The sequence below is a fragment of the Podarcis muralis genome, chromosome 11 (assembly GCF_964188315.1).
Source record: "Podarcis muralis chromosome 11, rPodMur119.hap1.1, whole genome shotgun sequence".
Taxonomy (NCBI): Eukaryota; Metazoa; Chordata; class Lepidosauria; order Squamata; family Lacertidae; genus Podarcis; species Podarcis muralis.
Window position 1 is genome coordinate 40,308,462 of NC_135665.1, and position 16,570 is coordinate 40,325,031.

At 39.3% G+C, this 16,570-nt stretch overlaps 1 protein-coding gene across 14 annotated transcripts in view; it reads right to left on the minus strand.

The window, feature by feature from the left end:
- The window catches only part of MAST4 (microtubule associated serine/threonine kinase family member 4), a 197,412-nt gene that overhangs the window by 138,882 nt on the left and 41,960 nt on the right, over positions 1 to 16,570 (minus strand). The window contains exon 1 of one of the 14 annotated variants that reach the window (XM_028749234.2): positions 8,581 to 8,683. The exons of 10 other annotated variants lie outside the window; for them this stretch is intronic. In XM_028749234.2, coding sequence (XP_028605067.2) covers positions 8,581 to 8,631 — 51 coding nt within the window. In that variant the 5' untranslated portion in view covers positions 8,632 to 8,683. Of the gene's footprint in view, positions 1 to 8,580; positions 8,684 to 16,570 lie in introns of those variants that run through there. 3 more of the 14 variants (XM_077936323.1, XM_077936325.1, XM_028749236.2) reach the window with 3 other exon arrangements.

Consider the following 16,570-nt stretch of genomic DNA (forward strand, 5'->3'; position numbering starts at 1 on the left):
ACATACAGTCTCTTCACCATCAAAGGTTTACAGGAAAATGTTTTCTATGCAGTAATTCATTTGATGCGTTAACAAAGCTGTCTGGAGAGATAATAGCTCAAAAGAAATTATCCTTCAATAAGTGCATTTCCCAAAGGTCATTTTATTACTAAGACAGATAATTGGCACTGCCACAATCTGACAAACTATAGTTCTATGCAGTGGGAAGTGGCATGAACATGACATATCATATGAGTAGAAACTTTCCTTTTTATGCAAGAAACAAGTGTTTATATCAATGTTAAAATGTATCTGAAAATTTGGTGGTCAAATATCTCAGATTAGGTCATAATCTTAATGAAAATAAATAGTATTGTTAAGAAAAAATATCAAAGGAGGCAGAAGGACAATTATTCTTAGAAACATATTCATGCAATTAGATGAGAGATATACTTTTACCATATTGTCAAACAGTAATAAAGTAATAGTCTTGTCCGGAAGGTAGGAACAGAAGCAATTACTTTTAAATTTGTCTAATTCAATTTGAGAACCTGCCACGCACAATTTAGGTAACTTCTATTAAAAATAATAAGAATGAATATTGGTCCATATCCAAATACAGAAAACATCAAATATTGATAATTCTAAGGAACAGGTTGGCTGATTTGGAAAGTACAGCTAACTAGCATTCAGAGGACCGTGAAAATGGTGCTTGGTACAGGTCCAAAAATGCAATGGAATTGGATTCAAACCATCCTTGGATACCTCTATAGAGACATATTGCTTGCTAAAGGATTTGACATGAAGGAACATTAAGTTTATGGTTTTCCTTTCAAACAGAACACCAAACAGTCAGCTTTGTAACATATTGTACACATTATCAAGAAATGTTGGTGCAATTATCAAAAGGCATTAATGAGAAGTACGACACAAGCTGTAGACATTTAGTTTGGCCAAATGCCAAACGCTCCAGCTATTAATGTAGCAGCTCTTTTTTCTGCTGCACGAGGCCACTAGACTACAGAAGGAGTGAACCCATGGGAAACAGTGTTAACTCTTTTGTGAAGCTTAATATAGCTTTAATAATAGTACAATTGACTGTTACAAATAAAGAGCCTTTGAGATAGCTTGGCAAACACATAATGATAGATAAATGGCTTGAAAACATCAGACAAAGCAAGCAAATACACTGCTCTCTGTTATGCCAATAGAAGCATCACCTAATCAGAAAATAATTTGTGCAGTGAGCCCAGTATAGAAACACAATCATAGTGTTTTGTTCTGATGTACAAGCTTCTGATAAGGATCACGTTCTCAAGAAATACATTCTTCCTGTTTGCAGCTGAACCTGGCTGTGCAGAGAGCTGGTTCGTTGGTTCCCTGCAACTCATTTCCACCTGCCTCTTCAGAGCAGTTTAAGGATGGGGTTAAAGTGAGAAATGTCCATGAGCATATATGCAGCATTTTTAATTTTAAGCTCCCCCATAAAGCATGTGTGGCAGGATAGGCAAAAGAATATACTGGTTTTGTGCTTTTATATTGTTGCAGTATATTTTTATGATACAGCATTGTATAAACATTTTTAAAAAAATAGATAAATAAATAAATATATAAATAGTGAACTGATGTTTAATTCACTAATACACCTGTCAATGGCATTCCAAACAAGGGAGGAAGCTACATTCACCTCACTGGGGAAATATGCATTTTGACTCCTGTTTGCCAAAATTGTGGATTTAAATTGTGTGGAGCTGAAAATGAGGTCAAAAGGTATGTCATCTGAAAGCCACTGCATTATTCTGTTTTAGAAATGTGCACAACAGCTATTGATGTGCATCATTTAAGCATTATAAGAACAATGCAGAAGTTTCCTATTGTTATGACAGAATAAAGATGTTTAGCATCCAGAACAGTATTCAACTAAACCTGTAAAATGCATCCAAAAACTACAAAACAGTGAAAACTGAACTTCTGACCTACTATAAAAATATTAGATTACATGCAGCTATGGTTTCAGAGTGTGCAATCAAACTTTTGTATGCTCAAGTGCATAACTGAGAATATTAAGAGTATTAATGGTGTATAGCCCATTATAAGAACAACAACAAAAATCCATGTGGAATATATGAAACAAGACCTCTGTCCCTAGGGGGAAACAGTGTTTAGCTCCATTCTGATCCATTTAGTATATACTAAAAATGCTCTTTATTTATTTATTTTTTTAAATGGTCTAATGAGCAGGTTTTCTTTTCTGTACCATTATTGTTTTCATTACCATGCAATTACTGTGGTAAATACTGATTAGGACGTCTAATTTCTCAATAATCAATTAAAACAACAAAAGGAACAATCCCACACAAAGTCTCTGGAATTTTCTACTATCTCACTTCCTCATATATAAAGCACTGTTTTTCATTAATACATATAGTAATGCTTCAACTCATTTGTGTACTTCCAGGCCCTTACCAAAGAAAAATCATTTCACTATGAGCAACAGGATGCAGAGCTTCCTTTCCCACCAGAACATCTAATTACCCTAGATTTCTGAGACCAGGAATGCTAAAAATTAGGTCAGAACTCAATCTAGACTATTGTTTATATTTTTTTGTACTTGTTATGAGTTTCCTTCGATAAGCAATTTTGTAAGCAATCTTTATTTGATTTCACTGACACTTTGAGTACTTATTTTCTCTCTGTTTCACACACAGGGGCTGGTGGGGCAAGGGGACTGGATTACAATGAAAAGGAACTATCTGTGTACACCTAGGGAAACTCCACATACCATGCAATTTCCTCTGAGTTTTCAAACAGCTTGTCTTGTTGTCTGTTGGGAGTTCCAGCTCCTTACATGGTTCCCTCACCCACTCAAATGATTCATTTGATTACAACCTGAATCTGCAGTTTGATCATACTTTCTGTGAGAGCAGAAATATGCCCAAACGTACTATAAATGATTAAATCCCCTAATGGTTCCTTCACCTGGAAAAGTTCTTTGGAAGAACAAAAGTAAAAGGCCTAGATTGCTTCCCTTTGAACTTCATCCAGAAGAAGAGCTTGCCCTCTCCAAACCAAGAAAGCACTGTCTCAGAGATGCATCTGTGCAGCAGCCAGTGCCAGGCAGCAGCGCCCTCTTCTGCTGGCCTCCTTCACTGGGCTGGCTTGCTCTCATGATGAGAGATCAGTAGGCCAAACGGCCTTGGCTTCCCCTGTATTGAACTGCCTTGACTGGAGAATTTGCCGCTGTAACTACAACTATCACAATTCTAACTGCAATAGCATATAAATTTCTGCTGAGGCTGTCAGGAACACGGGCAGTGGTGGGTGCTGCTTTTGCTTGCACAGACCTTCTCTCTTTTCCTAACTTTCTCTAACTGAAGACAATGTTTGTGGCTTGTCAATAAAAAATTAGTTGCAACCCAACTGACTCACTCAGCAATTGGGTGAGGATTGGAATTTTTGCATAAACCCTGATTTGAAGTCTCCATATTTATCGAGCCCTGGTGTGCACAAGGACTATTCCTTATTGGGATTTCACTGGAGTTTCTATAGTGGCATTAAGGCTGCCCCCACAGGTATTTTGTACCACACAGATTCTGAAAGAGGCGAGACAGAAGCTTTCTGCCTTTAGGAGCTACACAACATAGGCAGAGGAGAAGAGCTTTCAAGGGCTGGCTGGAAAAATGGGCTGCACACCTAGTAACCAACACCGCAGAGGGCTTACACTGCTTAGCAACTCTGCAGCACTATCACCATCATGGAGTAGCTGAGGGCCTCCTCTTCTGGACAGCTATTACTATCTCTGTTGCTCTCACTGCTTTGCAGCAGTGGGTTCTATAGCCACCGTCTCCTGTTCCAGACAAAGAGGCAGGCAGTCACTGACAGACTTGACATTGCTTTGGTGTTAGCCACCTTGTGATTTAGTAAGGTTGGGAGCATGCAATGCAATATCTTGGTGCCCTGTCTTCTTGAACTGGTTGTGGGGGAAAGCCCTGCCACAGAGGCTGACAAACATTTTAGGCTGAAATTGGTCTTCAACAGAACCACTGGTCCTCTCAAAATGAAAATTATGTTCCTTGATGTAGAAGGTATACCCTGAAACTGAAAGGTTCAATTGACAGACCTTTGAATACTTTTTAAGGACATATTAAGCTGTCCACTAACTAAATTTACATAAAATTATAAGCAATTTACAATCCCTTTTCTGAAATCTTTGTATTTATCACATCCTTTATGCTGTCATCGTTTTCTTCTCTTTCACTGCTCTCCTCTCCATTCTACAGTTGTCTGCAATTTAATTTTTCCCCACACTCCCAATGCACCATGGGTGATATACACTGAACCCTGCACCCCAGTAGCACAGTGGGTCTGGCTGTTAACCAGTAAGTTGATAGTTCCAGCCCACCCAGGGACAGTGAAGGGGGTTGGAATAAATGACCCTCAGGGTCCCTTCCAGTTCTACAGTTCTATGATTCTATAAGATCTCTAAGTTTACCAGAACCACACCTTATGATCAACCATTCCCCCTTATGCCTCTGTCTATATTGCGGTTTCTATAAATGAACTGGAACACTTCTACAGTTCAACTACTAGTAAGTCCTAAAACTGTAATCTCAGTCTTTCTAGAATCCTGTACAATGGGAGCTTCCTCTGACTTCATGATAAGGGTCATATTTTGTGATTGTTCCAGCGCAAATAATGTTTAAAAATATTTGGCACCTTAGATTTAAAAAGTTTTAAATTCTGTATCCAATGTCATTATCTCAAAGACTTCCACCTTTACAATGGGTCTTCTCCTCCCTTTCTTCTTCCTGTATGCTCCCACCACCAACTACAAATCTGTTTTCGAGTTCGCCCAACAAAGCAGATTTGGTAGGCTCGGTAAGAGAAGTCATTTTGCACAGGCAGAAGTCCTTGTGCTGACAGGATGGCCTTGTGGGATAGAATGTATATTTGTGGGATAGAATGTATATTTGTGGGATAGAATGTATATATATATATAATTGTTTTAAAAATCACAATAAAATTCTAATAATTATGAAAAAGCACATAACTTGACAAAACACAACCAGATATACCCAATCACAATAGACGGAGTAAAAATCACAGCCAGTTGCACCTTAGAAGACAATGAGATGTGGAACAAGGTTTCAGAAGGTGAATGAAACTCCATATTACTACATATCACTGCAAGACAAGGTATAAACAAATAAATGTATTAACAAGATAAAACTGGGAGGCAGATTATGTGAAACAAACATAAGAACATAAGAAAAGTTCTGCTGGATCAGACAAAAAGTCTACCAAGTCCAATATCCTGTTTTCTACATTAGACAATGAGATACCTATGGAAAGGCCATAAGAACATGAGGACAATAGCCCACTTCTGCTGCTGTTCCATCCAGCAACCATTATTCAAAGGCATACAGCCATCATGATTCCTAGTCACTGAGAACATGCTTTTTCTAATTCCCTTTTAAAACTCTCCAAGATGTGGTAACAGCCACCAATTTGAGGAACTGAATTCCATAATATACTTATGCACTGTGTAAAGAAGTACTTCCTTTTGTCTGCCATGAACATCCCACCATTCACCTTCCCAGATGACTTGGCCACTGTACTCCATGCTCTAGTAACTTCCAGATTGGATTATTATAATGCATTCTATGTGTGGCTGCCCTTGAAGATGGCTCAGAAATGTTTTGTTCAAAAATGCAGCAAGCAGATTACTGGCTGGGGTTCCCTTCATATCTCATATAACAGCTGCACCGGTTGCCAGTTCACTTCCGATCCCAATTCAAGGTGCTCAAGCTATTGTTTAAAGCTCTAAATGACCCGTGCCCCCAAATACCTGAAAGATCGCCTCCTTCCCTACAGACCCTATCTGGGGCCAAGATTGGCAGAAGCAGCACCCTTAGTTGTTCTATCACTCTTAAAAGCTTGGGGGGGGGGGGTGATGGTCCAGGAGGGGGCATTCTCTGTGGCAGCCCCTAACTGTAGAACTCCCCACATCATCTGTCTCTGTCAACAGTGCCATATTTTATGCCATCCAGAGTCTTATGGGAAGTTCAAATAGGAGGGCATAACAGCATAAATGATGATAATAGCTATATCAGAATTAATCAGATACTGTTTCCTATGAAAAGCATTCCAAGTCACTGTCCCTTGAAGATCTATGCTAGATGATGAAAGAGACAGGTATCAATTCTACAAACTATATAAAATGTTTGGGCCTCCTCATGACTCAAGGTGTATTTAACCAACAAGCTATAAAAGGATGCCTCAATATCACACCCCCCATATAAAAGGCTAATGCATATAAAATACTCTGATCACAGTATCTCCCCTGCCAGGTAAGTAGCATATAACAAATATACTCTGCTTTCTCTTCAGATCACATACAAAGTATTATGATGTTGAGGATAAACCTTGCAACAGGAGTTGAGATCAGCTGAAACAATCAAGTCTACAGGGCCATTTATCAGACATGACAGTTCCACTAGACAGCACCATACACAGATGCACCAGCAAAACAAGGGTAGGTGGGTGTGTTTTGCCACCTACATTGCTATGAAATTCTGTTCTTTAAAAAAGATGCTGCCACAGATTGTCTGCAACATATAGGTACAATATGTGTCCCTCAGCTGCCTCTCTGCTGAATAGTTTGAAATGCACTGTATGCCAGATACATACATTAGGAAGGTCTCTGTCCCTCAGCCAATCCCCGCCCCAAAATTCATGTTCCTTCACACATCAGGAGAGGAAAAATGTACCTATGTCTTCTAAGTTAACACACATATCAACATCTGCAATAATTTTATACTGAATTAGATATATTCTTTGAAAGCTTTTATGGAGTGTTAAGAGCCCTCACAGAGGAGAATACAGTAACTGATACACCTCAGTGTAGAGGTGCTCTTTAATAAATGAGACCATAAGGCACAGTGACATCAGCAAACCTAGCCACGTGTCAACAATGCTAATTGATGCTTTAAGGACTCATATTTTTCATACAATCATACAAGCACAATGGTAGAAAGACAGAGTGCAATGCATAAAGAAAAGGTGAATAACAATAAAATATTGTGCTTTAGCAAGTACTAAATGCATACTGGTAAAGTGGAGAATAGGTCTTCCCTCTAGGCATGATACTTGCTACATTTTGACACCTTAATTTTCAAAAAAAGAGGGGGAGAAGTATACGGATTGTTTAAAACTTTCTGAAAGCATACTACAGAAGTTAATAGCAGAAGAGTGTGGTGGTATATTTTTTGAGAAATTACTTGATTTTTATTGAAGACAGAAAAGTCCTTTACAATAAAAAAAACCTGATTGGTTTTATGCAAGCACTATATTTACTAAAAATGTAACAACTTTGGCTTTTTAAATCCTATAGTCAAGAATTTTTTTTATACTTGCAGCAACAATAATAAGCATGGTTCACTTTAGCCACAGTCATTCCAATGTTTTAGGATACATGAGTTCAACATTATAAACTATGATTTCTCCAATAGTATCAATGAAAACAAAGGAAACTATATTATTTTTTTAAAGGCTCCAGAGTCCAGAAAGCAATTTTCTCAAAATGCCTCAACCAGCTCAAGTTATCTAGCATTGATAGTTTGTACTGTAATATGGTATTGTTGGTACATGAAAACCACTACACTTCATAACACTGAGCAGTTAACAAAGCATCTTTCAGTAAGGACTTGCAGTTAAGAGCTGAAGAGTTTACAAAACTCCCAGCACTCTAAAAATATACAAAGCTGCAATTTAAAGCCCCTCTGTACTACATACTGAAACAATGGGGTTGTATAGCAAACATGAGGAAGGAAGTTTAGTCAAAGATGAATGACCAAAGCATATTCATTCCTAAACAATAGACTGCAACAATGAAGTTTAAAAGTATTGGTACACCCACCTTCAGTTGTAAAAATTATATTACTTTGTTTAAAATTCATATATCAAATGTTGGTTCATATAAAATATTGAAGTGCTTGTGCTTAATCCATTAATGTGTTCTTTAAAAAATACTTTTAAAATACAACAAAATACTTTTAAAATACAACAAAAACGAAAACACATCCACCTATGAACTTGAAATCAATCACACTCTAGCATAACTTTGTGCCTTATTCCTAAAACATAATCCTACAAGTTTCAAACTTGCAATGAAAAAAAACCTCAGTACCCATGTATGCTATTTAATTCTGAGAATAAACCTTTAATAATTACCAACATTTATTTGAATGCTAAATGGTTCTATACTTAAGGTTATTTTTGCACATGTCAGTCATCATAATGTTACTAAATATCACATTTGTAGCTCTTTAGTGTCAGCTTATATTAAAAATCAAACTTCTTTCCTCAAGGAAATGTTACTAGAGAGAATTACAGCATTTTTCACCCCTCCTGGGGAAGGAAGGCAGACAGTTTTCTGACAAGGAATTCTTTGATGAGCCATCTATCATGCTGTACTTGTGGCATGACACCCAACACTTTAAAATTATCCCTAGGTTTTTGCATAATACATGAATGCAAATCAAACTTTTGCAACACAATTCCTCACTGAGAAAGCATAACTAAATGAACTAGGTAACCTACCTGAAGCCCTCGTCTCCTCAGAATGCTGGACTCGTCCATTGCTTCCCTCATTCCTTCCACAACAATATAGCCATGCTGTACTATCTCAGACTTCAGCACACTTAATTCAGATCCTAGCAGCTGCTAAACACTTACATCACAGCTTATCTGATTGGAGAGGAACAGTCAGCTGACTACGGCCAGTTATTCTCTCAGTAACTTCTGAGCTCATGAATGCTTGCAGTACTGTGTTACAAAGCAGCAAGTGGGCTCCAGACACCTAGCACGTTTATCTAGGCAGGAGCAGCTATTCAACAGAGGAAATCCTGCAAGAGCACTGCTATGCTCCGAAAACAATAACCCCGGCATCCTGTGCTAACAGCAAACTGTTTTAAGCACAGACTATAGGTCAAGCTTTTGAGAGGAAGTGTGAGGTCAAAATGTCTGAGTTAATCAGCAGTGACACCTCAAGAGAAGGCAAAAGCTGATAGAGGGGGAAAACGAAGCATAGCTGGTCACTCAAGCAGCACAACAAAGTCTGGCTCTCATCGTTTCAATGACATCAAAGGTGTGGGGAGGGGGGAAGGCAGAACTCGAGAGATCTATGGCAGCTTTCCAATCAACACTGGTATTTATTCTAAAACATTAATGCAAAATTGTTTAGCTTGCTAGAATGTATGCTCTACCTATATATTTCAAAGCTTTTAAAATATTAATATTCATAGTATTAATACCTCATAAAATACAGTCATCGGTTAAACAGTTAACCTATGCTAAGGAGATGAAGTAGTAGATACAAATATTATTTCTCCCCCTCATCATGCATAATTTCACACTCTGTTTCCACTTGTTTACTCTGATCATTTCCATTTTATTCCAGTTCAAGACTGCAAGGAGCTGAATATTAAGTTTTTATTGCTTGAATATTGCCACAGTAATAGTGATACCACAATGCCAGATTATAAGAAATCATCGTTCCCCATTTTCAGATTCCTGTATTTAGGCAATGTGGACTAAGTATCAAAGAAGAGAAAGAGGAACCAACTTGCCCCTTAACCATAGTCACACATCTTTATCAGAGTTCATGATTTCTGGTCAAATGAATTTCAAAAGGAAAAAGAGAAAGCTATTTGATTTGCCTTATCAGTACAGCTGAGGTTAAAGCAATGATTGATTTTTTTTGAAGCTGTCATCAGGCTATTAGGCTTGATATCAATTGATTAGAGTGTGTCATTAAAAATTGCTTAGGGATTTAACAGTCTATCCGCCAACTAAATCAATTGCATTTCATGCTTCAAAAATGGGCTCTGCATCTCTCTTTAGGTTTACAGGACAAACTCTTGTGAACAAGTATTTAATTCCTAACTCAAGAGAGGATTCTTTCAAATATACTAATGAGTTGTCATGAAGATTATTCTTCTGATACCATTTCAAGAGCTGCTTCACATACTACTTCCATTATATGAGTGTTCATACTTGGGCTGGAAAGAACACCCACCATAATCAGATAGGAATGGCTATCATGAGAATGGTTTTCAGTCTGGTGTGCACACATCAAGATGACTCCAAAAGTATTTGGTTCACAATATACATACACTGATAAAGTCATAAGCATTTTTACAAAAATTAAGCATGTGAACATCCTGAAGCAAAGGCACTAAGAATACACATTTATACTGGAATTATAAAGTAAATACACCAACATTCCATCAACAGTTATGTGGACAAACCCAGGAAACCCTTCGGATACTAAGCAAAGTCAAATTTTGTTAAAGAGACTGAATAAAACCTGGAGACAAATTTCTTTCATTTTCTTTACCACTGCCTCCCCCACAGCAATGATAGGTTGAATTTAAGACATGCCCATCAATTTCCCTTCAGATGGGTCTAGATCCAAATTATAGTAAACAAAACTTAATTACAGTCATAAAAGGTAAAGGTAAAGGGACCCCTGACCATTAGGTCCAGTCGTGACTGACTCTGGGGTTGCGGCGCTCATCTCGCTTTATTGGCCGAGGGAGCCAGCGTACAGCTTCCGGGTCATGTGGTCAGCATGACTAAGCCGCTTCTGGCGAACCAGAGCAGCACACGGAAACGCCGTTTACCTTCCCGCCGGAGCGGTACCTATTTATCTACTTGCACTTTGATGTGCTTTCAAACTGCTAGGTTGGCAGGAGAAGGGACCAAGCAACAGGAGCTCATCCCGTTGCAGGGATTCGAACCGCCAACCTTCTGATCGGCAAGTCCCAGGCTCTGTGGTTTAACCCACAGCGCCACCCGCATCCCTTAATTACAGTCGTACCTCGGGTTGAAGTAGCTTCGGGATGAATATTTTTGGGTTGAGCTCCGCGGCAACCCAGAAGTAACAGAGCACGTTACTTCCGGGTTTCGCCGCTCGCACAGACACTCAAAATGACGTCACACACCTGCGCGGAAGCGGCAAAACGCGACGAGCAGACGCGCCATCGCGTCTTACATTTACTTCAGGATGCAAACAGGGCTCCGGAACGGATCCAATTCGTATCCACATTAGGGATTGGATCTAAACATGTCCATCCACAATTTCAATTCTCCCTTCTACCTGCAGCTTCCAGGGCCACCTGCATACTGCCCTGGAAGGTCCCCTGATGGGTTCTAACATGTACCTCTCATTCACAGAAAAACCTGTGACAGTATCTAACACAATCAATTTTATATATCTAATGCAACTTTTGGAAGAGGTTACTGAACTGCTATCTTATATTCTTTCTAGAAGTCTGTAGCCAAAGATATTGTAGGTTGGCCAAAGTCAGTATGGCTTCTCCATTACTCATCTCCATTTATCCCCTACTGCTTTCCTGTTTTTCAATCTGTCACTTTACCAAGCATCTTGAGCCGTTTCCCTAGTCCTCCTGTCTTCCCACAGCCTACACTGTACAAGCATTCTGAACCTTAAGCAGTGCAAGCACCTTTTCCTTACTGCTAACCTGTGATGCTAAAAAAAGTTGCTAAACTCCTATTATCCCTGATCACTGGAAATGCTGGAGGAAGCTCATGAGAGATGGAGTCCAAAAATATCTGGAGAGGCCCAGTTTGACCACATCCTCCATTTGCTTCTTCTTTCCTTGGATCATCATTTTCCAAATGACCTTCCTCAATCTCCTCTTTCACTTACGGTCTATCCCTCAGATCCCTTTTTCTTGGCTTACTCTAGAGCTTGGGAAACCCTGCTCTACATCTTTCCTCAGCAGAATTTCTTCGGGGCTTCTGGCTCTTAATTATCTGCCCCGCTGGGCCACTTTACAATACTCAGTTTTAATATCTATGCTTTTTGGATTACAATTCTCTTCAGTCCCAACATGGCCAATGTTCATGACCAATGGGAATTGTCATCCAAAATTCTGGAAGGGACCAGGTTGAAAGAAAACTATCCTAAAGCCTATGTAAGGATTAAAATTCCCAGCAATGCATTTTTGTAAAGCTGAGCAAAATGGTGTTGTACTGCTCCAGAGAGGAGGGTGGGCTTAGTTTCCCCAATTTGTGATACCATTTTGATGCTTTTCAGCTGAAACATTTGCTGAATACAATACATGGCTCAAAAGACATGCATTGGGTGCAAATGGAGCTTTCATCTAAGAACCCCTCCACATGTGGTCTCCCCTTTTCTCCCACAATCGTGGCAGTCAATTCACCAGGCCCATAAAAATATGAAATGAAGGCACAACCTTCCCAGAAGAGTGCCCATTTTCTTGCCCAGCCCAGGGAACAGTCCCGCTTGCTGCACTAAGTTGTGTCCACTCATAACAGGATCACAGGAGGCATGTCTCTTGTTCAATCAATGTCTTTGTAAAGTAGAGCATCATGGGAGAGGCCTGCTTTCGCCAGAAGGTGGAGCCTAACCCAACCTACCATCCCTACTGGCTAAAGGGAAATACCACAGCCTTTGTTCAAGTTCTACCTCCAGTAGAAGCCAGGACATTAATAAGAACAGATAGTTGTATTTTTTTGCTTTTGTTTTGTGGTAATGTATTCTATCACAGTTCCTGTGTTTGAAGGATTTACTTTTTTTGTTATATTCTGTATGCTTTATTTATACCATTCTTTCTACAATATGTATGCCAAGTGTTATTCAGTTATTATTTTTAATGATTAAATTCCTGCCAAATAAATAACTATCCTTTATTTGCTAGTTTACAAAGCATGAGGTTGTCAAAAATACTGTCTCTCCGGCTTTGTTTACAGAGGCATGATAGTGAGATGACAGGCTACCCAGAAATATTGAAGGAAGGGAAATCACATTTCTGAGACACATCTACCTAAAATAGGAAACCAGTTCAGAAGGCAAAAATCTAAGCAAAGGACTAAGCTAGAACCTCTCTCCCCCATTTACTAGTTTTCAATTTCCAGAGAGCTTTATTGATGAAAAAGGTAGACTGAAGTTAATTCCCTCAACTTCAGTGCTCTGGCACCCAAATTCAGTCTGTAGCAGTTGAGAACTAGATCTTGTGATGGTGACATCAATGCAGGCCTATTTGTAAGGCTTCCTCAACAAACAGATGGGGTATAAGTGCATACGGAAATAAATTGAAACTGAACCTGTTATTTTCCCCTTTCTATGGAGGTTATTAAGTAGCACCCATCTCTATAAAACAACTACTGGCATTTTAAATTCTTGGTTCCAGCACACCTTTTTCAAAATCTCTGCAAACATTTGCGAAGTGAGGAATGAAGAGGGACATTTTTGCAGTAGAGGTGAAAGGTACATTTCTTACCAAAGGCCAATGTGAAAGATAAAAATACAGGCTAGTATTTAGCCATTAACAAAGTCTACGAGGAGGATTATGACAATCGCACCCTCAAATCTAGCTTGAAAAAATATTGATTTCCTGTCAGAAAGCATCACTTTGAGAAGCAGACACACATACATAAAAAATTATATTACATGCTGGAGGCCAAAACTTGTGAGACAAAATAAAGTGTTGAAAGAATGGCTCTGGGCAATAATATAGATATTGAAGAACCAGCAAGATAAAATGACTGTCTTTGCTACATATTTTTGTATTTTGACCAGGTGTGGAATGCTAGTCTTAGATTTGGAAAGTTTGTTGTGTCAATTTGTTGAATGTTGTACAGTGGAATTTGACTAAATTTTTCAGCTATAACATATGCAAACTATCAGATACTAGAATCAGATGTCCATCATTTCACAAGCAACACAAATATCATTATAAATGAACTGTATTTTAAAATTCTACTGCATTCAAAAAGTGCTTTACAGATACATCAGTCCCTCATTCATAACCAAACAGTCATGTTGAGCACACTCTTTGTATTTGTGGAAAGAGAGAGAGAGAGGCAGAGAGAAAAAAATCCTGGATGCCAATATCAAAGTTTAGAAAAAGTACTCTTTGTTGAAAACCCCAATAGAAATTTAAAATCACAAAACATTCAGCAATGTGTGGAAATAAAACCTTAAAATGTGCCCTTCAAAGCGAGTTCCAAAAGTTTCCCTCTTTCCCAGCATAGGAAAGGACCACACATTTGGTAAGTTAAAAAATAGTTTACTTACAAACTCAATCCGCTCCAGAAAGTTGCACAGGAAGTAAAACTTTGCTTAGTTACAAAGTGGTGAACAGTCCTAAATTATTAATGAACTCAAGAGGGGCTGGTGAGAGCCATGCTGTCTGAACTTGAGCAATCAGCTCAAACCTTTTTACACATGGCGCTCCTCAGGTAGACTGAAGGAGAACAAAGACTTGATTACCTATTTCCTTCCAGGGAGAGGGAAGTGAGCTAGGCTAAGCCTGCATTAATTAAACTTCAGCATGTTGATTATATGAGGCCAGTTATTCCACACTTTGGGACAATGACACTTGTCATTGCTGCTGCCAGAAATTAAAATCTGGTTCCACTACAACTGTTGATTATTTTTGTGTGGTTACATATCCCTTGGGGCATGCTGTGACTTTTAACACCATGTCAAACATTTACATAAATATCCCCCTAATCCATAATGGTTACTCTAGGCGTATTAAATCAGGATGCCACCGTCTGCTCTTGATATAGAAGAAATACAACTGTGTAGTACTTGTGACAACACAGGTGAGAACCACAGTGGAAGGAATTCAAAACTGCACAAAGAGATTGTTCTGTCAGTGCAAGCATGCCATGCTTGCCTGATATAATTCCCTCTCCTTTCCTGAGTGCTTTTATAAAGATTCTCCCAATCCCCTCCGAGTGAATTTCCCAGGGCACACAGGGGAAGAAGGGGAAATCCTATTGTGCAAACAGAAGCCCTTCCACAGGGGTTCATTAGTTGAATCCTACCCAGCATTTTTAATATTTTTACACCACCTTTCTGAAAAGAACCATGGTGATATACAACAGACCAAGAATAAGAACAAAACAATCTGGGAGCAACACAGGAAACAGTCCACTCATGTGTGCCCCTTAAGCAGGCCTCTGCAGGTGACGCCATTCTCAAAAGTGATTCTCCTTCATTCTTAATAGACACACAAGTTCATAATGAGACATGTGGTCCCCAAGCGCTTTAAAATGCTAAAACCAACACACTTAATTGAGCCTAGAAGACAACTGGCAGCCAGTGCAGTTGTTTCAGTATCAGAGTAACAATATCCCTAACTGCCACATTTTACACAACAGCCAGTTCCAGAGCTTGCATGTGAGTTTGTAGCCTTCTTCCCACGAATGCTCCTTGGGCTATAATCAAGGATTGAATTTTTAATTGGTAATTGTAATTTTTAGTCAGTTTTGTAAAATCACAAATATTTACAAAGAAAATTATGAAAAAATGAAAAAAACTACATTAATAACAAACTAAATGGAATATCATCTCAAATAAAATTTTTGGATCATGTGAAGTATGTGCTTCGTTACACCAGAATTCAGTAAGCACTGTTCACCTCTGTCTCAATATATTACATTTCTGCTTTTGACTCTTAAATAATTAGTAAACTTTACCATGGGTAGTGTAATTGTACAATTTTGCTTCCTACAGTTATGAAAAGTATTCCATTCCTGAACCGCATTGTGACTTGGGGTAGACCCTGTCAACGAGTGACTGCAATCTGTTGAGAACTACATGGGCGAAGACTTTCCCCATGGTACTCAGCAGGGCAATTCCACAGTAGTCATTACAGTCATAGTGGTCACCTTTGTTCTTGGAACAATGCTGGAGTTTCGCATGTCTGGTGGCACATGTTCTGTTTCCCAACACTGCAAGAGAAGGCTATGGAGGTGTGTTATGAGGGAGCAATGGAGGCTGGCTTTCAGCACTTCAGTTGGGATTGCGTCCTGTCCTGATGCTTTACCACATGTCTGAGAGTTGATGACGTTCTTCAGCTCATCAGTGGAGGAAGGAACGTCCAGCTCTTCCAAGACAGGCTGTGTCTGGATGCTGTCAATTGCTGTGTCAGAGACCACGTTTTCCTGCGAGTACAGTTCTTGATGGTGCTCTGCCCATCGTTTCATCTGCTTGCTGCAGTCCGTGATGATTCTCTCCAGACAAGGTTTTCAGTAGTGCAGTTTCCTTGCCTTTTGGTCCAAAGGCTTTCTTCACACTTTCCATACATTTTGCGAGTGTTACCTCTGTCAGCAGCAAGTTCAATCCTCTGGCACAGCTTTTACCAGTAGCCATTGGCACATCGTCTGGCAATCCACTGGACATCACTCCTTGCCTTACTCAGTGCCACAAGCGTCTTCTCGCAGGGTGTACACTTGTAGTTCACAAGAGCCTCATGCTTTGTAGTGACAACAGGCTCCATGTCCTTAATGCTGACCTCAAACCAGTCCAGTATCTGCTGCTCTCTTTTGCCAAAAGAGGGCATAGCTGTGTTGTAGGTTGCCTTTTTGATGTAGTTCCACCTTGCTTCAACACTGTCTCTGGGGCAGTTCAGTAGAGCTCTCACAAAACTCAGGTTGAGGCCACACTTTCTGCTTTGTACTATGCATCCTCTTTGGCTGGAGAAGAATCTTGCTCACCACCAGGGAGTGATCCATGTTGCAGTTGGCA